Consider the following 25744-nt stretch of genomic DNA (forward strand, 5'->3'; position numbering starts at 1 on the left):
TAGGTGAACATTCGAGATGAACACTGAGCTCACAGGAAGAGCAAGAGTACCTGGCTTGAAAGCGATCCGAGATGAGCTATGTACGTGGGTCTCGATATGTTTATCTGTTGTGGACGTGTAAGTATATCAGAATTGGTGAGAATCATCGTCAAATTGGCCAAACTCACAGCAATTATCTGCCACAAGGCAGTTTTTCCATCCGTTCGGTACACAGTAGCAATTGTGTGATCAGAGAAGTGAGACCAGCGATGATAAAACTTTCTGATTACTCTGCAGACGACGAGAAGCTTACAGGACAAGAGTGCGAGGCAGATTAGCACACAGTTGCACACTCCAACGTACAGCCAGGGTGATCTGGACAGCATCTTTTGAGTGAATGACGAAAGTGTCGCGCGGCGCGTCTACCAGAACACGTCCATTCGCTTTTTATCTTCCTCCACCGATCACTACCCTCTAGTCACATTCTAAGCATATAATCAGATATTAGACTCAAAACAACACACACCAGCACTCAATATGTCAACACCAACAACCAACAAGCGACGACGCATCGAATCCCCTGTTCATTATGGACCCTACGACACAGAAGACCTACCACAAAACAGAGATCTCGCGGATCAATCTTGGACACGACATGAAAGCAGTCCAACTGAAGCGCAGATCACCGCGATCGTCGATAAGCTCGACGAGTCAGAAGTACGGAAGTTTATGACAAAGCCCATCGAAGATATGGACGAGTCGGATGTATGGGAGCTCTTGATCAATACTGCAGTCTCTAATGAGCTCGTCTATATCGATCTGTGGGGGCGAACTGACGCATATACAACTTGCGAAGAAGGATGAGAAGGTACGGAAGACTATGCAGCGACTTAACCCTCCAATCAGATCAGAACTAAAGGCTACAGAAGCCCAACAAGTGGCTGGTCCCAAACTGCCTAAAACTCCCGCAGCAACCACTTCCAGAAATCTTGATATTGAAATGCACGTACAGGAGGTCGACTATATCATCAACGAACAATACGCCGGGTTGAGTGAACGGAGGCAGTACGACAAAGCAGGGGAGGCAGCCGAACTGGTCGAAACGGAGATTGCAAAGATTGCGCGACGCGTCACCAAGAAGAGTCGATACACAACAAAGCTCAGCGCTATACTTGGATTATGTCGAATTGGATCTGTTGTCGCCAGGGCCGGTAGTTCTGTCGGTGCCGAAGTTCGCAACCAGATTGGTAACGATGATATATTAGTACGCACCATGCTGAGTATCGCAGACCTCATGACAATCGAGGAGAAGGCAGCCTTGAACAACGACGATACGAAAGCTCTTACGGCATTCGACAGAGAGCGAAAGGATCACGCTATCTTCCACAACTTCAACAAGATTCTCGACGCTTTCAAAAGCTCCTTCAGGCTTACATATTGATACACGTGGGTCTGGACGGCGATGATGATGACGACTACGACGATATCGAAGAGCAGACTTTACTGAACATGTCGGATGCCATCGAAGGACCGGCTTCCCAACCCATTGCCCTCTGAGTAGGGACCTCCTACATCTACTCGAGGAATAATATCATGAGCAGCGACGACGTATAAGGAGGTCACATGACAGAGAGAGACTGCAGTCACCTGAACTACCAGCGACTTTGGGTTGCACGTTCCTTTGCTGCAGGAGTCAGTCCTGCGCAAGACAAAATCACAAAGTAAACACACGCTATCGACAGAAGGTTCATTACACTTTACTCATCAAGGACACATATGGATATCAAGTTCTCTTTTCCGCAGTAAGCGTATAAGCCTGGCCCAACCAGCAAACCACCATCGCTCTAAATAAAACTCCTAGGAGCTTGCTGAAGTGAAAGTCGCTTGTTTGATCCTCGGAGTAAGCAACACTTTGGAGGTAGGTAGGTAGGCATGAGGTGCAATCTTTCGTCCGTGATGCCAATTATTTCAAATCGCTTCATGTCTGGGTTATGAGTAACCTCCACCTCTTTCAGGTTTACGAGACTCACGGCTTAACAATCGGATCACCAGACCCACCAGCCTCAACATCAATCTCCCTCCCCCTTTGCATCCTCTCCCTCATGACAATCCCCTCGCCACTAGTCCACCCATTCGTCCCACTCGAAACCGCAAAAGCGCGATCCTTGGACCTCGGACTCCACGTCCAAGGCTGGCCCCTCGTCAAACTGCCATGATACCATCTAAACCCAATCCAAGCAGTCACAATCCCCAACACACTGCCAGAAAAGATATCAATGCCCTGATGCTTGAAATCCACGTAGCGAGTCGAGCAAATGTAAAAAGCGAGACAGACGGGGATGAGAACGATGATGGCGCCAAAGACCGGCGGTGCGGCTGCGCGTTCCCTGGCTTCTTGCTGATCTTCCTCGTCTTCCTCGTTGCGTTTGCTGGGAGTGCCGTGACCCAAGTACGGAATCAGCATGTTGAATTTCGACGCCAGCCACAGCGACAGATACAGCAACCCTGACCAACTCATCGACGAATGCCCGCTCAAAAAACTGCGGAAGCCTTCGTCTAATCGCTTTTTATCCATGGTGGTGCAAATGGAGGACGAAACCAACGTCCAGCGCTGAGAGATGTCTTGACCGTAGCCACCAACCACGTGAGCTGCGATATCATTCAAATCCGGTTGGCACCTCGCCAGCAAATCCGGCCTGGGCTTGCCGATCAAATTCTTGATTCCCGTGGTCACGAAAAAGGCAAGGGCGAAACTGAGGCCCAGGCCCATCCATCCAGCATTGAATTCCCAAAGTTTGCGTTTCCAGTATCGTTGGTTGCGTAAGTTGGAGACGGAAAAGGCCGGGACGAAGAGAGCGGTGACGATGGCGATGACAATGGCAGGAAGGATCAAGGAGAGGACTACTAGGAGTGCGGTGGAGATTTCGTCGCTTTCGACATAGGGATAACTGATGGCGAGGTCGATGAGGGAGAAGGGACGGTGGTAGGGTGTTACGAAACTTATTCCTCCGGCGACTGCTACGATGCAACTGTTTGGTCGAGGAGTCAGATGTGGTAGAGGTTGGTAGAGCTAGAGAGTGGGCACTCACATGAGCAAGACCCAATCGAGCACGTAGGCTAATATTAGTCTGGTCGGTGGCATGTCAATCGCCATGTTGATTGATCTCCGAGAAGGACTAAACCAGTGTGTCGCGAGAGCGCTATGTCGATATTACAAGAAACTAGAACAAATAGCACAATACGTTTGCTGCCAACAGTGGTCGTGTGCAAGGCATGCAGAAGTGAGGAAATGAGAGAGAAGAAGGCGCACGACTCGGGAAAACAGCTCTGATTATACGCTCACACAAACACAACAAGGTTTCGTCAAGAACAGGCGACCTACAGCGGATATGTCAGATCCGTTTGCTCAATCAGTGAGATGAACGAAGGCAAGACTGTTGACAAGGGCGCTGCGCCTTGCCGCCAAGGGCTGGTCGCGTGCCCAACGCCATACGAATACGCGGCCCCTCACACGTCACTGTTTTGTTGATGGCAAACAAATAAAAAATTGTTCATGTAGAAAAATCATAAATTCAATTTTGGAGAGGTATCATCTGCAAGCGGCATCAAAGGTATTTAAGAAAGTCGTGGCTTGCCAGCAAGCTGAAGAGAAGAAGTTTACTCGTCGTCGCCGAAGAAGACCTTGACGGGCAACCAGGAGTCGCCGCAGACCTTGAAGCGGTCGGGGCGGCTGCTGAGCTGCTTCATCTCGTCGTCGGTCAATGACCAGCCGTTGAGCTCGAAGTTGCCCTGGATTCTCGAGGCGGTGACCGACTTGGGGATGACGGAGGTGCCGCGCTGGAGACCCCACATGAGACTGTTCACCTATGTCAGCCTGAGTCTGGTTGGTAGGGACATGAGTTCAAAACTTACAGGACCTGAGCAGTGGACTTGCCCTTGCTCTCGGCAATCTTCTTCAGGACCTCGTCGTGAGCGAGAGGAGAGTTGGTGGAGCCGAGGCAGGAGTAGGCAGTGCAGTGGATGCCCTTCTTCTCACAGTACTCGATGAGCTTGGGGGAGGGATTGTTGGGGTGGAGTTCGACCTGGTTGACGGCGGGAACGGTCTTGCAGGAGTCGTCCTTGAGGAGGATCTCGAGGTTCTTGATGGCGAAGTTGGAGACACCGATGTTCTTGACGCGGCCAGAGGCAGGCAGCTTCTGGAGTTCTCTCCTGTTTGGGTGTAAGCCGAATTACGAATTGCAAGTTTCATCGGAATTTCTTACCAGGTGTCAACAAAGTTCCAGTCGGGGTAGTGCTTCTTCAAGTCATCGGGGTCGGTGGAAGAAGGCCAGTGCATGAGGTAAAGGTCGACATAGTCGGTCTGGAGGTCCTTGAGCGAAGAGGTGATGCCCTCTTCGACGCGCTTGTGCCATGGGTTGTCAAGCTTGGTGGTGATCCAGATCTCCTCACGCGGGACACCAGAGTCCTTGATACCGAGACCAACCTCAGCCTCGTTGCCGTAGGCGAGGGCGGTGTCGATGTGACGGTAGCCAGCGAGGAGAGCGGCCTTGACGGCTTCGCGAACCTCGTTGGGCTTTGACTGCCAGGTACCGAGACCGACAGCGGGAATCTTAGCACCCTGCTTCTTGTCAATTCATCTCGTTTTGTGAGAATTGGATTCTGCAACATACGGTGTTAAGGGTGAAGGTCTTCTTGGTCCACTCGTTAGACATGATTGCGGGTGTTTGTGATGGTGCTTGTAAGGTGGAAAGAGTTGAGGGTAGTAGTGAGTAGAAGGAAGAAAAGTTGCTGCGAGCTGAAAGAAATGTTTAAGAGCACCCGAATACCTCGTTCTCCACCTATCTTGCGCTATCCGGCGGGGCATGATGCGGCGAAGTATTCGTACAGTTTTCAGCCTGTTTCCATGCCTATCCACACTCGGCGCCTGTACCTGCCAACCATCAGCAACCCCACCAACCCACCTACTCCATTGGGATTTAACCGGCGGCTCAATCAGCTCCGGAAGCTCGTGCGCCATCTTTGCTTGGCAAACGCCGTCATAGCTTCAGTTTTTTGGCCGAACCCTGAAACACCAATACACTGTATGTCTGTTGTCCAGCTGTTCTTCTAACGTGCATTGCTTGGAACCTTTTGATCATGTCGCGCTTTGTCTCGGGGGGAACTGTAGACAAACCTACTGAGCGAGACGATGAATGGCTGAAGGCACAGGAGACAATTGAAGCTGCGCGACGGAAGAAGGAAGACGAAGCCAGACAGCACGGAGGAAAGAGCTTGTACGAGGTCCTTCAGGCTAATAAAGGTGTGTGATTGAACATCGATCGTTGATGAAACTTGTCATCCTTGCAGGACGGGTCACTGATGTTGTCCAGATGCGAAGCAGGAGGCCTTCGAAGAGGTAATGGAAAGCACTGGGCTGTGACCTTGCACTTACTGACAGATCTTCCTACAGGCAGCTAAACTCAAGAATCAATTCAGATCTCTAGATCAAGATGAGGTCGAGTTTCTGGACACGGTGATGGAATCGACGAGGGCCAAGGAGGAGGCCGTGAAGAGGGAGACTGCCGAGCGACTCGAAGCCTTCAGGCGCCAGCAAGAGGATACCGAGAAAGCTTCCCGTGGAGATGCCCCTGAAGCGAGCAACCAATCTGAAGCAGATACTTGGGCCTTCAATGCTCGCAAGCGAAAACGAACCCGAGACAAGGAAGCCATTGCAGGTCTCAAGCTGCGCAAGAGCTCTTCATCAATGGCCCAGATGACTTCTGACGCAGGACCAGCAGAAGCAGTATCAGACGACCAAATTCCGTCACTGTCGAGTCCCGCTCCTACACCTGCCAATCAGCCGGTCAAATCTGTGCAGCTACCCGTCGCGGGCGTAGACAAGGCCATTTCGGACAAGATTGACAAGGCACCAGCGACCGCTGCCGCTTCATCAGCCCCGGCACCTGCTGCAGCACTTGGTCTCGCGGCCTACTCATCCGACGACGACGATTGATCCAAGCGAAGAAGTCAACAAAAAAATATGCACTGGAACCGGTGATACCAGCGATGTCGCTGTCCGCAGTCACGCAGCGGCGTCCAGACACCCGAGACATGCTCTGCGCCAACCCGTCGCCCATCACTCGCGGACCAGGAAACGGCGCAACGACTTTGACATCGGCTGCGTGCAGCAAACCGCCTTGCCGTGTCTCTAATAACGCGTGCGGTTCGCGATATCCGAATGATTGGCTGTCAGATTATATGTATGGCGTATGTGCGGAAAGTTGCTCGAGCATGTAGGCCTCAGCAGTGCGGCCGCCTCTGAGTCGCCTCGTCACATGCGCCCAACGGGACTCGGAGCACGTCAGGGAAATGAGCCATATGTGATACGAAAACAGGTCTGCCATGACGAACGCCATCATGCATGCTGCACGCTGCAAAAGCAACATGGAGAGAGAGAGAGAGAAAGCAAAACCTGTCACAGCCACCCATCAGAAGAGTTCTGGTTCTAGGGTCGAAATAGACGAGAGCTTGTCAAAGTGTCACTTACTGTGTTTCGTATATCTGCCTAGCGCATAACACGAAGTACATTGATCAGGAATACGAGCTACAGACTGCTTAACGGAAAAAGGGACTAGAGCCTTCACATGCAAAAAAGTAGCTAGGCAAAGTGACCTATCGACCAAACAAAATCTGCATCGGGTCTGCGACCAATCAAACTACAATCAAATGCATACGCCTACAAGCTCAGCTTCCCCGCTTTCTTCAATATCTCATCAACCTCGTCTTTATGATTGCTGAAGTTGTCCACCAGGTCATCCCACATCGCTGGGTCATGCTCGTGAAGCTTGTCGCTCTTCATAGCCCAATCAGTGACGGTGAAGGGCCTAGAGCTCTCAAACATGAACGCTACTGCACCCTCAGAGATACGCATCTCTGGAGGAGGCTGAGCCGAAGCGGCCTTGAACTCTTGATATGCCACACCGTGAGGCACCATGCCGCACTCGAAACTGACACCTCCAGGCTGGAACTCGTCGCTGCGGCCGGCGTATTCGCCATAGATGAGACCCATCAGCTCGGAAGCGACGTTGCGGTGGTAGTAGGGTGGGCGGTACGTGTTTGAGGCGACATCCCAGCGAGGAGAAAAGATGAGGAAGTCGGCTAGAGGGGCTGCTGGGTCGCGCGAGCGAGCCGTCAAGACGCAAAAGATGGATGGATCGATGTGATCGACGCTGATGCTTCCAATGTTGACAAACTTGGTCAAGTCGTATTTGTAAGGCCTGGTAGAGCGAAGGAAATGATTAGCAATTGCGGCCGTAAAAATGGAGGGTGGAAGAACAAGAACATACACATAGTTTCCGTGCCAGGCGACCACATCAAAGGGGCAGTGGTTTTGTTTGCTCTCGAAGAATTTGCCACCGAGCTTGTACACGACTTTCCACGGGTCGTCCTTGGTGACCGTGTAGTACGCAACCGGGGTCAAGAAGTCTCTAGCGTTGGCCAATCCATTGGCACCGATCGCTCCAAGTTCTGGCAGCTCAAAGTTTGCACCCCAAACCTCGAGAATGTAGCCTCTGGTTGGTCCTTCGACGTTGACCTTGAAGCGCTGACCTCTTTGTATAACACAAATCTCGCCTGGTTGGACGTACAATTTTCCGAACTCGGTTTGAATGTCCAGTGCGCCCTGCTGAGCCACAATCAAAAAGTCGCCATCAGAGTTGACAAACGCTTTGTTGTCCATAGAAACGTTAGCTGTAAAGACGTGTGTCGCAATGCCCTCCCTCAAGGTTGGGTCGCCCGATCCAGCGATGGAGGCCAGACCATCCACAAAGTCGTGTTTGGTCTCAGCAACATCAAAGGGCAGCCAGGCAAGTTGAGTCGGCGAGACATGAACGCGCGGGTTGATTGGGAGGAAGTTGGCCTCAGTATTGGTGTTGTCAGGCAAGTTGGTCTGTTTGGTCGAGTTAGATCAAACTTCTGTATTTTCATGCGTCCGCACAGGGAAGGTCTAAGAATGGTGGGTTTCATGCTGAGACAGACGTACAAACCCCTGGTGTGCGACTGCTGGCCGCGATCTGTAGAGCCAAGCATTTTTGTTCAGATGTCTTGGAGCAACAAATGCCGAAGCAGTCATCTGTTCTGCGTACAGACCAAATCGCACGCATCTAGGACTGTTCTGACCCCTAGGAATAGTTCCGGGTACGGCCTCAGATTCGAAGCTAGAAGTAACACGTGTATCAGCAAAAGTGTCCAGAATGACGATGACGGAGTCCTCGAAAACCCGAGTCAATGGCAAAGCGTTCCATGGATCAGGACAGTAAGGCAGAGCAGCAAGGGGCATAGGAAGTCCGACACCTAGGACGTTGAGGCGTTCTGCCAATTAAGACTGGCCGCCTTGCAGCAGCCTCTCAAGCCTCGAGGATTGTTGGGCTGCAGAACGCAGTTCACGGAGCCCGAATGTTCGGATTTCATGCCTTTGAGCCGTCCCATCACACTGCATTACAGGTTGTCTGTATACAATCAAGCAGTCTCCTGGGATCACGCTTTGCCAATGAACCGAGAACAAGGAACTTCCTCTCAATGCAGGGTCATATCATACTGGTTGTTGAACCCGGCTTGGTACTGCAACGGCGTCAGTGAATTTCACCGAGACATACTGAAGCGAGCAATGCTTGCCTCATAAGGGTCATTCTTGCGGGTTGCAAAGGAAGGTACAGTGCCATCTTTCTGTGTCTCTGCCCAGCTTGCATGGTGGTCAGCGTTGATTTGCAGAGGTACCGGGCTGGTTTGGTTACTGGAATATCTTCTGGTATTCGTCAGGGCGATCGAGCTGTTCCACCTTCTTGTTTGCGAGAGCCATATTGAGAGACCGAAACAATGTAAGTTTGTTCTTGCAAGTAGAAGGAAGAGAGAGAAAGGGGTGATGTTGTCTTCTACTCGTAATGCTTCCAACAACCGTGTGAGCTCCACTGGCGCGGAGTATAGTGGGGCGTAATGTGGGGTCGAGTCGGCCAGAGGGGTCCGAAACTATCTGCCGAAGTCATGGCTGGTCTCTGGGCGCAGAACTCATGTGGTCGACGGGTCTTTGCATCGTATACCATCTGTTCGTGTCGGAGTATCCATGGCACCAAAGTGCTCCAAGTGAAGTCGGATTTGACTGTTACCAAATCTTGGTCCGGCCGTTTTAGAGCCCGCTGTCCTTCTGACCGCGTGCGCAGACCACTATCGCGAGTTTGATTGAAGCTCGAATTGTTATCATGATTGCATAGACGGCTACTTGCCGATACAATGGTCAGACCGAGGCAATTTGATTTAATGTGATCGAGATGCGGATAATGGTCTACGTTGTTTTATGACCTCGAACGGCGCCTGATGGAGTGCATCCACACATCTCAAGCAAACCCTGGCAGAATGTTGCAAGGGTACGGAGAATTTGGACCAGATCACGGACATGGCGCAAACTCAATCTTGCATCCCAAAGGCAAACCCCTTCGGAGTCGCAACCGCTCGCCGTCGGTGCGTCCCGTGCCCCTTCACCGCAAGTCGACCATCGACGCGACTGGCCAGAGGTATCCTGCGGCTTAAGCGTCGACGGTGATCAAACGCTCTCGACTATCGTCATCGCTTTGCGCAAGCTCGATCGCCCGCGCACCGCCCCTTCAGTCAGCCATCAGCTCGTCGAACGCCATGGTCAAATGAGCTACACTGGTGCTTCTATGAAAGGGACTGTGGGTACGTCGTGTTTTTAGTACGTGCATCAACCGTTGCCCAGTGCTCCCCCAAACAGGGAAGCGGATTGTCTCGGCATAGCACTCAACTCTGCTTCTGGCCGCTCCTTCGTCGACATGGCTGAATCAGGAGCAGCACGCGAACAGACGGGCACGAATTAAAAATGCGCTAGAAGGCACAACAGCCGTCAAGCCACAATGTCGGCGCATGAAAAGGTACAGTAAGCAACGTAGAAAAGATTGGTAAGAGGCTGACCGGACGCTAATAATCTCGTGGAATAAGACCACATTTTACAGATGGATGTGCTGATTACTCGTTCATCCAGGCGGTTATGCGGCTGCCTCCAAATCTCGCGGCGAAGCGCAGGCCGGTCGAGCCCATCGGGAAATAGCTTACCAAATACCACACCAGGCAGACGAGTTGGATGATAGCGGATATCAAGGTCAGAAGAGTGCTGCGGATCTATGAGTGGTCAGCAGGTGTACATTGCTTCGTAATGCCGAGTCACAGAAGGACATGACGAATAAGACGGCAGCGATTGTATACAAGTACACAATTTGTCTGCGTGACTGAGGTTTGCGATAGAGTAAACAACGGAAATCAACACGACTTACACCGAGCGCAAAGTACAAGGTCAATGCAATGGAACCGAAATAGGTCCCGGTGAAAGGCAAACGCTCGGTCGAAAGCAGGTGCTTGACTGTACGGCCGTTAGGGAGATCTACAAGTCGACGCGATCAGGCAACAAGAACTCACTGTATGTGTATGGGCCCATCATGACGGCCCAGGAGCTGAGGAAGAGAGCTGAAGCCATGGACCATCTGGTGATTCGTTAGCCTTATCCGTAGCGGCCGTAAAAGCAAGCGCGAGCAGGAGAAGTAATTGGAGCGATCAGGAAACGCAGCTAAATCGAGTGACAGTGCGGAGTCGAGATAGAGGTGGCCGCACACCTGGAATGTATGGCTGGCGAGAAGATTAAGAAAGGCGCTAGCAATCTTGTTCGTGCCCTGGAGCGGGAACTAAGGGAGGGCATGGGAGCAGCCGCATGACCAGACCTCGAAGCTAGGCGGAGTGGCGAGTAATTCGGCGACCCCACCGCGCGTGGCTGCATGAAAACGCCATATCGAAGGACGATAGTGTGGTATGATGATATTTGACAAGGGCGAGGGACAAGAAAAAAGAGATATGGCGATGATGCGGCAATTTGGTCGCACACCACCTTGATCAAGCAGACTTACAGGATTGCAAATTTTCTAGGCCGCAGGCTCAAGACCGGCATCAGAGTGAAACATACGACGAAAAGGGCGATTGCGGCGAGGTTGAGGGCCCCGAAGACGAGCAAGCGGTCCCAACGGCTAACTGGAATGTCAAGTCAGCGGTGCTCACAAACCAAGGCAGGACAGCTCAGGAAACGCAGGAACTCTGGCATGGTCACTTGGGTTTCCCAGACAGAGCCTCCTTAGCGCGAGTGGGCGTAGATTGGGTCGGGGCTATGTAGCCCCTCGTGCACCATTTATACGATGAGGACCATGGTGAAGGGAAAGTGATGATATCAGAAGAAACGAGACGGAACGTAGGCACGTACGCGCAAACCACCCTTCTTCTTCTTCGCGTCGGGTGCGGGCGGGCAGAGGAGCACCTGGTCCCTCGTTTTCGTACAGAGGCAGTCTGACATAGCCTCCTTGTCCGAAGGGATTGAGCGACTGCAGTTTGCCAAGGAACGGGGTCGAGGAGTTGGAAGTCGTTGCAGGTATAGCCGCGGGCTCTCTGCGGCTCCAGCCCAGCGAGTTCATCGAGTCTCGGAAGGATGAAGAGGCCATGGCGAGGGGCACCGAGGAGCGTTGGGTGCAGGTTCAACGAACAGCAGGAAATGGGTGTAGCGGAGGACAGAACAGGACAGGCCAGGACGGACAGGCTGAGCGAAACAGGACACCTGGAGCGGCGCAGGCTGCTACGGAGAGCAAGACGAGTCCGTGTAGCGTAGCCTAACTGCTGCAGGGGCGTGCGGCAGGGAGCGGGAGAGCGCGTGGGCGTCCTTGGGAAGCGTAACCGTCACAGCAGTGCTCCGCAACTACCGATTGGAGTGGAGGGAGTGGTCGAAGGCTGCAGGCCTGGCGACGACGACGACGACGATGACGAGCAGCTCGCGGCCAGTGGACGGAGCTCGTTGACACTGCAAGCGCGGGCGGGATTGCGTGCAGAGTGCAGATGATCGGCGGAAACAAGGCCCAAGTGACTCTCTGTGTCGAAATAGGCAGCGCCGGACAAGCTCTCTGCTCCTTGTGATTTGGTCGCGCGCAATCTGTGGCATTCAAGAGCGCAAGCTCCAACTGGCAAAGACGACACTCGCGCAGCCCTCCACCCCAACTTTCCAATCATGCACGCACGCTCAAGCCACTCGACGCCGGCCCGAGCTAGCGGCTTGATGCTTGGCCTTCTGCGATATGTCCCTGCTTTCACACTGCTTGCATCTCTCCGCAACCTCTTTCGCCAAAGAGCTGCAATTACTTTTTTTTGCGGGCAGCCACCGGCGATTGTGATGAGAGGCGTCGCCGGCCTCGTCCTTCCGGTGTCAAGGGCGCTCTGTCTCTTGCCCCGACCCGAGACCATGTCAGCGCAAGCGAAGAACCATGTTAGATTGCATGCTTGACAAGTCTGTCTCGGGGGCGGGGGCGAGGATCGCTGGATCGCTGCTGTTGTTGCTATCGCCGTTTGAGCTTGGGGCAAGCTGCAACGACCGGGCAGGCAGATACGAAGCTGCCTGTGTGCAAGAGAGCACCAGGTGGGTGTGTAGATGGTAGTGCGTGCCAGGACGACCGCCCCACCCTATGGCTGGCCGCTGCTATCTGTGGCTCAGCAGCAGGTTTTGACGCGCTCAGACACCGTTTACACATACATGGATTTAGTCTGCGAAGGGCATTTACAAAAATACAAGGCAGGGTGCTCCGGCAATGTGGATCATGTCCTGCACACGAGTCACTCTGTCGTGCCCTAGCGTGAGACGGTATCTCGAGTGCAGTCGTCACGGCCGCCCTCCTTTACAGGCCAGAGCCTCAGGGTGAGAGGCGTTTGGACGGATCGGGGGGTATATATGTATACAGAGCCCGCCTTTTCCTCGACGGCGCAACACGATCAGTCTCGTTTGGTCAGCTCCATCATCCTGCTTTGCTCGAGAACCTGCTGCTGCTTGTGCTCGCTTAGACCGCAATCAAATCCTCTGCTACTTATCCTGTTCATCAAGTCCTCTGGTACCACATCCTGCACGCCACCTATTCGTACAGACTTCTGGTACTCTACACGCCTCGATCAAAATAAACCAACATCATTGATATTTGATTATTCTCCGCGCTGATCGCCCTGGCCCAAGCCCTCGCCGCAATTCGCCCGGACTATTACAGTTGACCCTTGACCGCCTTGAAACGGCCAAGTCTGGAGAAAGCAACGACAGTAAAGACGGGGTCGTGCTAAGACTAAGAGTGACTCGTTCGACTCACCTTCGCCCTTTCCTCGCTCGCCCTTTCTCCCTTTCCACCACCACCTTCCTTCTTATCGTCGCCGTCTCAGACACAGCGACGACTCGAAGCCCACCCACCCCTCCATCTCTCGAGTATACATCTCGGGGGGTTTCTCTCTGACACATTCCTCACCGGCTGACTCGGTCTATTCTCTTGGCACCTTCCTCCGGCGTCAAAGCACCCCGCCGTCCGCCGCTTCCCTGCTCGTGCGAGTGTTCTACTCCACGTCTGCCATATTTCAGTCGCACGGCGCATTGCTGCTGCTGCTTCTGCCCCGCCATACACCTTCTGTCGCGCCAACCTCGAGCGCAACAAACATCTTTGTGCCCGTCTGCCCGCCCTCTGCTCGTCGTTGCCTGCCTTGGCTGCAGACCGAGCGAATCACATCTGCTACGTAAGTGCTTTCCTGCCCTACCAACCCTTCCTCTTGCTCCTCTTTGCTGGGCGTGGATGAGTCGACAGCCAGGCTGTGTTGCCTGTGTTGCGCCTGTATGCAGCCGCTCTGCTCCCTGACAGCAGACACGCTGTCGGACGGTGATCCGGGTCGTGCCGCTGCACTGGCGTCCGTCATGCATTCATGCGCTCGCTTCATCTACTGCCCATATAACTCAAGCCCAGATCCAGACCACATCTGCTCCATCTTTCTTCTTGTGCTGACCCTATTGCACAACAGACTTGCAGACTTCTCGGCCGAATACCTTAGAGCCAAGAGCTGCGACATCACCTTCCGCGACATCGTTACAGCTGCTGTGCGACACGGCTAGCCATTCCACAACCGCTGAGACAAGGTCTGACTGGAACGACTCGACCAACCGAACTGCTCCTTGCAATACATCTTTTGGCCTCTGAAGCAAACCGGTTCCTGTGCCTGCAGACATCGCGCCTCCCGACATCTGCTCTTTGACCTTTGCTACAGCGCAGCACTACTCACAGCTGCCAATCACTTGCGTCGTCACCATACATCCAAAGTGATGCCTATAGTCTGTAAGTGTTCCCTGCCCATCCACAATCACATGCTCGTTGCTGCCTCGGAGCCACGGTCCAGGCTTGTGACGTTCATGAGCCTTTCCCATTTCGGAAAAAGAACGTGCGACTAACGGTCTTGCGCGAGCAGCTCCCACATCATTGACCACCTTTCCACCCTTTGAGACACACCAAGACAATCGCAACCCACAACACGACTCGCCGCTCGAGTTCACCTTCGACGAGCCCTTTGAGTTCGATTCGTTGGCAGTCAAGCCCGAAATGGCTGGTGCCGGCTCTCCGTTCATCAAGTCTGAACCCACCGACTTCTCCTTCCAATCACACCAATATCACCAACAGCCATCGGCTTTCAACATGAACTCACACCACATGCAGAACGGCATGAACGGCGGTGGCGATCACGCTATGGGCAACTCCAATTTCAACTCGAGCTTTGCCCCTCAGAACATGTCGTCGAGTTTCAACATGGGAAACTCAGGCCTAGCTGACGACGAGCTGCTTGATGGCATCAACATGGATGATGGCCACCATCACAACAACATGCACCAAGGCCAGTTCAACAACGGCAACATGAACCAGCACTTCCTTACCCAGGGCAGCATGCCTATGTCCATGGGTCAACAGCACCTGAACAACAATAACAACTTCTACTCATCCACACCAGAGGGTGCTCCCATCCAGTCGCCCTTCGTCAACGACTTCAACTATGGCCAGTTCCGTCCTCAGTACAGTGTGCCAACTACAGGCGGTTACATGAATGGCCTGAGCGCCCCACAGGTTCATCAGATGGAGCGCAAGATATCTGATTCTCGCTCACCTGCCACGCCGAACACTCCTGGCATCTCCAACTTGCATCTCGGCGAGCCAGAATATCCTTCCGCGAGCATGGGTCAACAGCCTCGCGCCATCGTGGGTCACAGACAGAGCTCGAGTGTCAACAATTGGGAGAATGTGTCGAACCCTCACTCCTGGCAAGACGTCTCGCCGTTCGGCTCGCCATCCAACCCCATGATGCAGCACCAGCAGCACCCTCAAATCACCGAGGTCCTCAAGTCCTCGAATGCAGGCGCCAATGGCAAGATAGCATCGTCGTTGCCTGCAAAGATGGAGAATCCTCCTGCTTTCCAGACCCAAGAGGCCAAGCGAAAGCGCAGAAGAGAATCGCACAACCTGGTTGAGCGCAGAAGACGTGACAACATCAACGAACGTATTCAGGATCTCGCTAGCCTTGTCCCCATGCACAGACTTGAGGACGAAAGAGTTCGAAAGCACCTCCAGACAAACGCTCCCCTCTCCCCCTCCATCGTGGCTACGGGTATGTCTCCTTCTCAGGCCACATCTCTGTTGGCCGGAGGTAATGGCAGGAGAGCTACATCCGCAAGCGTTGGCACTGGCTTGCCTATGGATGACAAAGACAAGGGTCCTAACAAAGGCGACATCCTCAACGGAAGCGTTGCCTGGACCAGAGACTTGTTGTGGTACTTGAAGCACACTCTCGACGAGAACGCCGAGTTGAAGGCAAGAGCCCGTGCTCGAGGTGACGATTGGTCTGCACCCATGACCGAAGATGGAAGACGCATGGAGACCGAAGTCCGTGAACTCATGCAGAAACTCATCGCCACCAGCAATCTCCAGGACTACAGCAGAGGCCATGGTTCTGGTCTCCGAGTCCCTGGTCACACCAACCTTGCTGGCGAGCCCTTACACGGACAAGAAGGCCATTCCAACTTTGGTCAGAGCCTCAGTCCTGGCTTTCAAAGCGGCAGTGGCGGCATCAGTCCCGTTCAAGGTTACTGGCCCTCCGCTGACGAACCCGTCTTCAAGGAAGAAGACGAGTTTACCATCAACGACCTCTAAATTGTGCCGGCCTTGCTTCACTAGGCTGGTCCTATGCACACGTTGCGTCCGAATAGAAGGGGGTTACCTTGAGTGACCCCTAAATGCTTCACAGCATCTTGACCATCTGATTTTATTTCCTTTCGGCATACACATACCCCAAGACCACTGCTTTTTGCTTTTTTGCCCACTCCCCGATGCGTTGGCTTTTCTTTGCTTTACACGCCGGCATGCACAACAGAGAGCATACACCACTGCCGTGTCCAGGGCTACTCATTAGGCGTTCCGGATACTACATGGCAGCATCATCAGTATCAATACTGGTCTGCATTAAACACAGAACGATACCATATGATCGACGAACGAGTACGAGATATGGAAACCGATTACAACATGCGCGCGGCGATTTGATTTTTGGTTTCGGAAACACACCACTCTGGGAGGCTTATACTTGCGACATCACATATTTTCCTTTTTGCAATTTTCTTGGACGTTACCCTACGCGTGCTTCTGTCTGCTTGCTCCTTTTCTATCTATCCACCCCCCTTTTCGAGATCTTGTTTTTTTTAATGTGGTTAATGTTATCTCAAGCTTCTCTCTCTCCTTTTCCTCTTTCGATGACTTGTCTTGATCAAACCTCGGATTGTCTGCACTCGCCCTATTGTTCTTTGCTTATCTCATGAGTGGCTCACTGTTGCTTTGTTGCTTTGTTTGCACCACTCTCGGCCTTTGCTTTTGCTGCTGAGCTGTGCTCCACGACTAGAAGGTTTGCAGGCAGATATCTAGCGAACAGACAGCTCTTCATCTAACAACTTTCTTCTCTTCCCAAGAACGATGTATCCTTTACTGTGTTTCACGAGTTGACTTGCAGAAAATGCGGTATAACGTGCTGTGTCTTTGGGGGAAAAAAGGGGAGATGTCATGTATGCTATTCTATATTCGTAGACCGAGCAACTATCGTGAAAAGGAGAAACTTGTATCTCCCGATATGCGGGGCTTTCCTTCTGTGTAACTTGTCCTCTGGTGGTTTCTGTGACTCGATTGCTTGTGTTCTAGGGTGCTGATTGAAAAGGTTGCTGGGGTGCTGGGGTGCTGGGGTGGTGATGGACATGCTTTCCTTGTCTTCTGTGAACGGTCTCCTCCCTTGTCTTCTGCGAACGTTCTCCTCCCTTGTCGCCGTGCCGAGTCTGTGTAATGTACTCTCGCGAACGTTGACCCCGTTGAACACTGGCTAGACCGGACGTGGCTGGTATGCTTAGACGAGCACACCTCGAAGCATGGACGGCAGAGCCTACTAATGAGCAGGCCGATCCGCCTTGGTGTCATAGCCACCTGCGCGTGACAGGTAACTGCCTTGGGTGGCTGATCGTTCGAATGGCAATACCACGTTTTTGACGAATATCAAAAAAGCATGTGAACAGCCAAATTCAAGCGATCAACCATCAAAGCTCTGCAACCGCCAAAATAGAACATCCCTGTTCATCGCCTAATCGTATGAAAAAATCCTCATTAAACGCGGGCTTTTTTCCTCCGCCCCCCTTTCACCCGTTCTGCTGCGGTCTTTGTCCAAAAGCCCTCATGGTGTTGGTAATCATGTGCTGGATATCCTCCATGCCCGACGTCTCCAACGAATGCATAAGTTCGCTCTGCTGCGCCTGATCCAATCCAGTGCCAAATACCGACATGTCTTGACCCCAGAAACCAGGGTTGTTCATCATATTCTCTGCGGTTTGCTGGACGTGGTCGCCTGGTCCGTAGAGAGGCGAGGAAGCTGGGTAGGGTGTTGGCGGTGCTAGGCCTGTTCCTGAAGGAGACAAACCGTAGGGGCTGTAGGTGGTGTCCGAGTCGCCTCGTTGGGCGGGCGAAGAGTATTGGCTTCGCCAGTGGGATTGTTGGGGTAAGTCTGAGAAGTGAGTGGGTAGGGGTTGGAAGTAGGAGGTTGAAGCGTTGGTTTGGGGTGTTGGATAGGCGGCTGGAGAGAGTTCTGGACCGTTGATGCGGGGGATGGATTGGTGGGGTGCTTGTTGAGCGGGTTGGTAGACTGGTGGTGTCACGACGGGGTGCTCGGATGCTTGGTAGGGCATTGGTGGGGGATGTTCGACGCTCGTGCTTTGGAAAGTGCCGAATGAGGGGATGCGCTCTGGTGGAGTGGCGATGGATACGGTCGAGATTGTTCCAGGGCTTGCACCTCGCGAATGACTTATATTCGGTGAGTATGGGACGTTGCCGGGAGAAGCGCTGTCGGAGGGGGTCGCTTCTTGAAGAGGGATATCGCCATCTTTGTCGTAGGCCTTCAAGATGGCCGAGATCAGATCGTGGTAAAGCTCAATGGCTGACAAGACGCCTGGCCAACGCTCGGAGCCGAGTCTGATGGCTTCCATTGCAGTCTGAAGGTGTTTTTGGACGTCCTGTCTTGGATTTTGCTTGCGCACCTCGGCGAATGACAGCGACCACAAGAGAGCATTGATAGCCATGAAGATTGCTTGGGTGAAGATCCAGGTCAGATCAACGTTGCCCATTGCTATCTGTTCTCGCTGGAGGTAGATGTTGTAGCGGCAAGCTTCGAAGACCTTTAACGCAGCCGAAACCGATGGGTTGGGTACTTGTGGGGAGGGTCTGTATAGGAAGACGATCATGGTGTTGTATCTGCCGATGAACCAGACCTTGTTGAGACCGCTACCCTCGTCCTTGGTGGGACTGGCGTCTCTCCAGGATTCGAGCTTTGCATTCATCTGCAAGAACCAGATGTCCTTGTCGTCCTTTGGAGTAGCTCTCTTCTTCTGATACAATTTCCTTCGAATCTCGAGCTGCAACATGCGCATTTTGAAGAAGTGGATGGCGATCCATTTCTTGAGACTTGGTCTAGGAGCGCCTGGGAGAACACCCTCGGGAGTGATATATTCGTCGCTGACAGCCTCAAAGAACTCAACATCAATGTGGTCTTGATGGGTAGCCAGTATAGATGGACGACCCAAAGCGTGCGACAGACCGAGTTCCATGACAAAGGTGCACCAGAAGAGGCGACGACGCATGTCGACTTCCAAACAGTCGGCGGTGCCACCAGTGGAAGTGCGAGTGATGGTACGCTCCTCGTTGATACCCAAGGATTGAGCGAGACGGACAGCGAGACCCATGACATAATAGATGGCAGTGCGAGTAGGAGTCAGCAAAGAGTATTCGGCAATCAGGGCAAAAGCTTGCAGGGTCCTGAGGTTCATAGGCTGAATGACTGGGGCCAGATATTGAAGAGCGGCCAAGTAGTAACTGTCGGCAAGACCAGCGTACTGGGTATCCATCTTTTGCAAGCTGATGGCAATGACCATGCGAACAATGTAATTTTGATAAGGATCCGGACTGCCATTGTAGACGACTTCGACGTCCTTTGCGAACGAAGGCTCGTGGAGGGCAGGGTACATGGGCTGGACCTTGAGATTGTATAGTTGGACGAGGAGTTGGGTCAGGCTACGGTTGGGTAGCTCCTCAGCAGCGACATGGCTGGTCAGAGGGTAGATCTTGGAGGTGGGCTTAGTGGCCTCTTCGGCATACAGGGCTTTGACCTGGCGGGCCTTGGTCTCGTTGACAATCTCCTTGATCGAGTTGGAGTTGGTGAAGTGTTTGGCCAGCTGCATGACTAGACGGGTGATTTGGGTGCCGCTCGAGGGCCCTAGGTACTTTGTCTCATCGTGTTCTTGCAGCTTGACGCCAGCGCCGCTGCGCACCATGACCTCGGGGTCGTCGTGTCCTTCGTCGTTCTCGGTCTTTTCCAGCTCCAGTTCGAGCTGGTGCACGCGCTGTTGCAGATAGATGACATAGTCGCGATTGACGTTCTTGCCCTTTGCCGGGTCCCAGTACTCGCACACCGAGTTTGTCCGCTCGCAGGGGCCGCAACGCGGAAGGCCAGGGTCGCATCGTGTTTTGCGCTGTGCACGTTTAGTATAGTGACAGCAGAGGCGCCTTGTATAGATGGGCTTGGCCGTACCTGTCTACAGCGTGAGCATGCCGTCAGAGTGTGTGCTACGCGCGACGAGCTGTCTTCAGCCGCACTGTCTTTGGCTTTGCCCTTGGCCAGCCCTCCTGCTGGCGCTTGCATCCCGCCGATACTCGTTCCAACAAGGCGATGGCTGTCTCTCGTACAAGGTGCGTAATGCGTGAGGAGTGCGCCTCATGCCACAGATGACGCCCGCCCACGCCTACCCGTCGTGTCTCACAGAAGGCAGATTCGCTTTTCGTCCTGCACGCAGCGGATCCACTTCTCAGCTGTCGTCCTTGCGGGGAGACGATCTCGACCAGGAAAGAACACTCGCAGGGTCCCGAGCCTCAATCGACTCTTGTCGTCGGTATTGCTTCGACCGAGAGGCACTCTGCCTGTCTGTACAACCACATGCCGACACTGCTTTGTCAGGAGCCGAGCCCGGGTTTGTTCAAGACTGATTGCCTCCAAATACGCGAGCAAAATCATCATCCTCAGCAGCGCCATGTGAAAAAGCCGTTACAAATCTTCCGGCACGCTGTCTAGCACCATCCAGCCTAACCAGAAACACCCAAGCCTGCCTCAGAAGGCCCCCATCTCTGCCATCTGATTTGCTGTCCGAAAGAAACAAGAAATCAAGCAGTGCGGAAAGCGCAAACTCTGGCTCAAAGGCTCCTCGGCTGCCTCCCAGACAAGCAAGAGAGGGGTCTGGCTCTTGAAGCGTCGCACCCGATCGATTCCACCAAGACCACCCTCTCCCCCTCGACCATCTTGGTCCCTGGCCTCAGCTCTGACAGCTGCTTTTGACATCGTCAGCCGCATCTGGTCCACCGTTCAGGGCCTCTCCCTCCTTCGTCCGTAAGCACAAGTCACCTGCCTCGACCTACCCCACGGACTGTGTTCCGTCAGGTAAGCATAAGCTGCAAGCCAAAACAAGTCCTGACTGACCATGCGTAAAAGCCATTTCAAGCCACAATCTGTCATCGAGATCCAATGGTTTTCGAGACGCCTTTACTCAGGGTCAGTCGTCCCGTCGCTGCCTGTTCGCGATGTAGATCTGCCAAAATCAAATGCGATGGCAAACTTCCGGTGAGCTTGCCTTGACCAACTCCTGCTTCGCGTCTCGCTGATCAACTCAGGCATGTACCGCTTGCGAAAGGTCCGGCAAACAGGTCGAGTGCTCAAGTACCAGCGATCAATTTGCTAGAGGCAAAGAGCGAAGCTATGTTTCTACCTTGGAAACAAGGATAGAAAAGCTTGAGCGCCGACTGCAAGAGTCTCAACACAGGAAGGCTTCTGTAGTAGCCGCTCACAACCACACCAATGCCGGCGCTGTACAAAAACATGTTTCCTCTGAAGGAAATAATAGGACATCAAAAAGACTCGAAGCCCAGGAAATCGATGATCTGGTGTCTGATTTTGGCTATCTGTCAGTAATTGCACCCTTTCGTGCATCATTTTCACGCTGACTTTTCACAGTACTGTAAATGCCACGGCGCGGGACTTCTATGGATTTACATCAAGCATGTCCTATGCTCGCATGGTCCTTTCCGCTTGCACCAAAGACTCTCTCCCTCCAGGATTTGTGACTCCACTGCCACCACGAAACGAGGCCATGATCACCATTAGGCATTATTTCGAAAACTTCTTTGTCATGTACCCCTTTTTCGAGGAGTCGAGTTTCTATGCATCCATAGATGCGGTATACAACTCGGAGACCTCCCGCAATCCTACGGCATCGCCATTCGATCACTTCTCTGTCAGGTTGGTACTTGCAATCGCACACTCCGGACGTATGGAGCAACGAGGCGACCCCAACTACATGGCTGCGATCGGACACGTCTCTGCTGCATTGGCCCATGCCGAACACGTTCTTCGTCCTGGCTCGATCGCAAGTGTACAAGCAATGCTGCTGCTACACGAATACTCGATGATCGATCCTCATCACTTTGATAGCTGGGGCTTGATAGGTGCAGCCTCGCGCGCCATGGTTGACTTAGGACTCCACCAAGATCCTCCTCGAAGCACTTCCATCTCTAGGGCAAAGCTAGAGTTGCGGAGACGAGTTTTCTGGTGCGTTTATGGTTTTGACAGGACAACGAGTCTGATTCAGTCGCGAGCTTTCTCGTTCTCGGACGATTCTGCAAATGTTGCTCTACCCTTCTCTACAGCGCAGATATTGGTCCCACCAGATGCCAAGGACGACTCGAATCATATCCTGTTCAAGAGTTTCGGGCCGGCGGTTGACCTCTTCAACTTGAGACGGATACAATCTGCCTGGTATACCGAGCTGTTTCAATCAGGGCGGATACCTCTGTCAGACCCTTACCCCTTGGTATGGCGATCTTGCGAGGCCATGAGGAATTGGTTCGCCGGACTGTCTCCGAGCATGAGTCCACAAGTTCGCAACTTCTTCGAGCTCAACTTGCTCTACTCCTATATTTACATCCTTGCTGCGTCGCCGCGCATGCCATTCGTGGCGCCCTTTGCGCAGAGTCTTATTTTCGAACATTGCATTCAATACGCGGAGAAGATGACATCTCATGCGAACGAGCGTGTTAAGACAGCTCCTCTGAGTTTCTACGACGCAATGCGAGTGTACATGACCGGCCGCCAATTCATCGAGGTGCTGCAAGGCAATGAGGATAGGTTGTTATCAGGCATCATCCCCGATCCACCACACGTCCCTATCGACTCAGCGCCGCCACCGCCAGCACCTCACACGCCCAGAGACTTCCAGAAGAATCTCGCGCGAAGCATTACCTGTATCAAGCGTTTGACAGACTGCCTTGGTTTATTTGGTTTGCGATGGGGATATATGAGCTGGCGCGACCGTTTCCAACGTGACACTGAAAGCCTGCTATCTTCTCTAAACCAACGAGTATGGAAAAGGCAAGATTCAACGAACGGTCCTGCTCGGCCTATCTGGAACTATTCTGATTCGACCGGGCCTCTTCCAGAGAGCATGATCCCACCGCCTGGCCCGCATCAACACCTCCAGCCACTCATCACTCCGACATACCCTCCAGAGTTTCAGCAAAGCACAGAGTTCTATCAAACACACTACAACAGCGTTATACCCCAAACAGGACATCAATACCCAGCATGGCATGAACCGACCGGTTCAGTTGGCGAGCAGCAGGAGCAGCTTGGCATGCCGCACCCACGTACTTACTGAGAAGAACATGTCGAATAGCATGCAATATCACGATATCCACGAGAACCAAACATGTACAACCATCTCAGAACATGCAGTTCATGTTCGTTCCCTGCTCGTGAGGCTTGGCAGGATGACCTGGCTCGAAAGACCTGTCGGTACAATAGAATCCCGCAGATCCTGAGCTCGTGTTAAGACAGGGATCATATAACAAGGGGTTTCCAGAATATCTGGGAAACACAGGCACAAAGCTCTGATTGGGAGAGCGATGGGCTCGAGACGGACATGGAAGCCTTCGAAAAACGAATCACGAGCCACAAGTCATGGCTGTGGGCCATGGCCTATATTTTACCACCTACCTCATGGTACTTCACACCATTTTAAGCGAAAAGATTGTCCCCCAAGCCAACAAACCCCGGCGTTATCAAAGGCAAAAGGTGCGATGGTGACACTGTGGTAGAGCACATCTATGCACAATGGCATCAATAGTGATGATCAGTGACTCCATGTGTCCTCGAGAACCTGCTTTCTGGAGCGGGTTTTCTCGAGCTGAGCCGCTGTGGGTTCTCTTTCAGGACTTTATCATGATGATCATCATGACGCTTAGACGTGGCTGTGCTTCTAGCGCCACATGTACCCCTCTCTTGTGGCTGGGATAGAGGCTTGATATGAGGAGGCAGGACAACTTCACATGGATTGCTTTGCTCGTCTATTGGATCGTCGCTTACAGCACGGTCTGGCCTTCCGGGGCACAATGTACCCTGCAGGTCGTCCATTGGGAGGAATTGACGTGCTGTAGGTTCGAACCATATGGAAGAGTGCTTTTGACGGCCCCAATGGCTTATTCCCAGGTTCTTACTTTTGACAATCCATCATTGTTCTTGACTAGTCTTCCTTCTCGTCCCGAAACCCACCTTCTTTCCTTCCACTCTGTCGAGACAACACATATAATCCTTAGCCTCACTGAACGTCGTTATCCCGAAATACGCGACTGCCTGCGATCATAGCCTATTCTTCTTACGAGCTCTTGCTTGCCTATTTTGCACAAGATGGGCATCAAGAACAATCTAGCTGTTGTTCTCCTGTTGGGACTCGCAGCTGCTGACGACCAACCAGCCGGTCTGTTAAATGCTGTCGAAAGCGTAGTGACAGCAAACGCAAGTCCTATCCATAATGGAATCGAATCGCTTCTGTCACAAGCCGGCTCTCTGCTCCAGAGTCAATCTCCTTCGACGACTACCGATTTGGCTTCACTGACAGGGCCCACGACGGTGGTGATTGGATCACAAACCTACACCATTCCATCAATCGAAACTTCGCTTTCGACTCCATCTTCCACAAGTCCTTCTTCAGCAATCGCATCGACTACTGAGAACGCGAGACCGATTCTGACATCCACGGCATCAACCACGCTATCGAGTGCAACTTCCGCATCGTCGTCAAAGCAGTCTTCACAAACGAATAATTCGGGAGACAAACGATTGGGCATCATTCTCGGCGTGGTTCTGGGCTCGATTGCGATTGCTATCGGAGCATTTCTGATCTGGTTCCTGCACCGACGTCGCAAGAACACGGGGACATTCTTCAAGAACAGACCATCGAGTCCTTCAGACACTGAAGTTTCCTCCTGGCGCACCAACGGAGAAGCCGAAAAGTATGGACGCCGTAGCGATGCACCGCCGTTGCTTGAGCCCCAAATGGCTGCTCATGGTGGTGGTGGTGGTGGTGGCTACGCGACCAGAACATGGACCAACGACGACGATGACATGAATCTCGGCTACCACGGCTACAGACTCGACGACCACCACGGACCTGCCGAACTATCTGCTGAGCGATCCGAGCGTGGATCCTTCCAACGAACAGCAACACTGGAAGACAACGACCAATACGCCGCACACGGCAGACAAGACCGACCACCCACGCCCTTCTCTCCAGACTCCTTTGGCGCCACAATCGCCAGCCCCGTCAGCCCCATCGAGCAAGAACCCCAAAGACGTCGCAGCAGCAGCGGGTTCTGGCCTGCTCCTCCTCCCCGCCACAGCGCAGAAGGATACCGCAACCTCGACAGATCCCCCGTGTCTCATCAACCCTCACTTGCCGCTCTGGCCGGGTCGGTAGCGCAGGATTACCCTCACCCTTACTATCAGAATCCGTTTGCGAGCCATGAAGACTATGAGCTACAGGATGGATATGCAGATGTTTACCACCATGGAGAAGGGCCTTTGACACCTGATATCCCCTCGCGCAGCCCCAGACGTCAGAGTACGCCGATGGTGTACTATCCGAGTTCCGACGAGTTGGGCAAGTTCAACTTTGGCGTTGCTGGAGATGGCAGACCACAGCGGAGACCGAGTGAACTTGGAGCATGAGAAGTAGTGGTTTTTGTTCTTGTCAATTTATGTTGGTTTTTTTTTTTTTTTTCCGGTTTGTCAAGCATATCTGGCATTTGATGATTTCGGATACCCCCCCCCCCCTCTATACAGCACTTGGCCGAAATGTTCAGAAAGAGTTCAAACTACTTTTTTTGCTTTGCCTTTTTTGCTGTCTTTTCCTCTCGTTTTTCCTTCCTTAATTCTCCTATTTTTTGTGTGCAATCAA

The 25744-nt window shown here is 52.8% G+C and overlaps 10 protein-coding genes across 10 annotated transcripts; 5 read left to right on the forward strand and 5 right to left on the reverse strand.

The window, feature by feature from the left end:
• Nucleotides 1–516: 516 nt before the first annotated feature.
• Nucleotides 517–1420, forward strand: M436DRAFT_72913 (uncharacterized protein; the record flags this gene model as incomplete). Its single annotated transcript, XM_013572276.1, has 2 exons — nucleotides 517–800; nucleotides 964–1420. The coding sequence occupies 2 exons, from the start codon at nucleotides 517–519 to the stop codon at nucleotides 1418–1420; spliced, it is 741 nt and encodes a 246-aa protein (XP_013427730.1).
• A 585-nt stretch (nucleotides 1421–2005) lies between these two features.
• M436DRAFT_72914 (PAP2-domain-containing protein) lies at nucleotides 2006–3133 on the reverse strand (the record flags this gene model as incomplete). The annotated part of the gene is made up of 2 exons (XM_013572277.1): nucleotides 2006–3008; nucleotides 3069–3133. The coding sequence occupies 2 exons, from the start codon at nucleotides 3131–3133 to the stop codon at nucleotides 2006–2008; spliced, it is 1068 nt and encodes a 355-aa protein (XP_013427731.1).
• Nucleotides 3134–3636: 503 nt separating this feature from the next.
• Nucleotides 3637–4691, reverse strand: M436DRAFT_82001 (Aldo/keto reductase; the record flags this gene model as incomplete). The annotated part of the gene is made up of 4 exons (XM_013572364.1): nucleotides 3637–3835; nucleotides 3892–4188; nucleotides 4242–4597; nucleotides 4650–4691. 4 exons carry the CDS (start codon nucleotides 4689–4691, stop codon nucleotides 3637–3639), a joined length of 894 nt encoding a protein of 297 aa, XP_013427818.1.
• A 424-nt stretch (nucleotides 4692–5115) lies between these two features.
• Nucleotides 5116–5971, forward strand: M436DRAFT_45896 (uncharacterized protein; the record flags this gene model as incomplete). The annotated part of the gene is made up of 4 exons (XM_013571940.1): nucleotides 5116–5278; nucleotides 5349–5374; nucleotides 5429–5851; nucleotides 5885–5971. 4 exons carry the CDS (start codon nucleotides 5116–5118, stop codon nucleotides 5969–5971), a joined length of 699 nt encoding a protein of 232 aa, XP_013427394.1.
• A 723-nt stretch (nucleotides 5972–6694) lies between these two features.
• Nucleotides 6695–8815, reverse strand: M436DRAFT_72917 (homogentisate 1,2-dioxygenase; the record flags this gene model as incomplete). The annotated part of the gene is made up of 6 exons (XM_013572278.1): nucleotides 6695–7235; nucleotides 7305–7906; nucleotides 8000–8174; nucleotides 8555–8577; nucleotides 8632–8698; nucleotides 8751–8815. The coding sequence occupies 6 exons, from the start codon at nucleotides 8813–8815 to the stop codon at nucleotides 6695–6697; spliced, it is 1473 nt and encodes a 490-aa protein (XP_013427732.1).
• A 1178-nt stretch (nucleotides 8816–9993) lies between these two features.
• On the reverse strand, nucleotides 9994–11504 carry M436DRAFT_82004 (SFT2-domain-containing protein; the record flags this gene model as incomplete). Its single annotated transcript, XM_013572365.1, has 5 exons — nucleotides 9994–10146; nucleotides 10299–10384; nucleotides 10441–10505; nucleotides 10923–11043; nucleotides 11270–11504. 5 exons carry the CDS (start codon nucleotides 11502–11504, stop codon nucleotides 9994–9996), a joined length of 660 nt encoding a protein of 219 aa, XP_013427819.1.
• A 3126-nt stretch (nucleotides 11505–14630) lies between these two features.
• Nucleotides 14631–16040, forward strand: M436DRAFT_46250 (uncharacterized protein; the record flags this gene model as incomplete). Its single annotated transcript, XM_013572014.1, has 1 exon — nucleotides 14631–16040. The coding sequence occupies one exon, from the start codon at nucleotides 14631–14633 to the stop codon at nucleotides 16038–16040; it is 1410 nt and encodes a 469-aa protein (XP_013427468.1).
• Nucleotides 16041–18241: 2201 nt separating this feature from the next.
• M436DRAFT_46424 (uncharacterized protein) lies at nucleotides 18242–20109 on the reverse strand (the record flags this gene model as incomplete). Its single annotated transcript, XM_013572051.1, has 2 exons — nucleotides 18242–19939; nucleotides 19999–20109. Coding segments are annotated over 2 exons (1809 nt in total), but the record flags the coding sequence as incomplete, so codon positions are not given.
• An 873-nt stretch (nucleotides 20110–20982) lies between these two features.
• Nucleotides 20983–23167, forward strand: M436DRAFT_46779 (uncharacterized protein; the record flags this gene model as incomplete). Its single annotated transcript, XM_013572114.1, has 3 exons — nucleotides 20983–21078; nucleotides 21129–21418; nucleotides 21469–23167. 3 exons carry the CDS (start codon nucleotides 20983–20985, stop codon nucleotides 23165–23167), a joined length of 2085 nt encoding a protein of 694 aa, XP_013427568.1.
• A 1028-nt stretch (nucleotides 23168–24195) lies between these two features.
• On the forward strand, nucleotides 24196–25515 carry M436DRAFT_46856 (uncharacterized protein; the record flags this gene model as incomplete). Its single annotated transcript, XM_013572126.1, has 1 exon — nucleotides 24196–25515. The coding sequence occupies one exon, from the start codon at nucleotides 24196–24198 to the stop codon at nucleotides 25513–25515; it is 1320 nt and encodes a 439-aa protein (XP_013427580.1).
• Nucleotides 25516–25744: the final 229 nt, after the last annotated feature.

The sequence above is a fragment of the Aureobasidium namibiae genome, assembly GCF_000721765.1.
Source record: "Aureobasidium namibiae CBS 147.97 unplaced genomic scaffold scaffold_8, whole genome shotgun sequence".
In the NCBI taxonomy this organism is placed as follows: domain Eukaryota; kingdom Fungi; phylum Ascomycota; class Dothideomycetes; order Dothideales; family Saccotheciaceae; genus Aureobasidium; species Aureobasidium namibiae.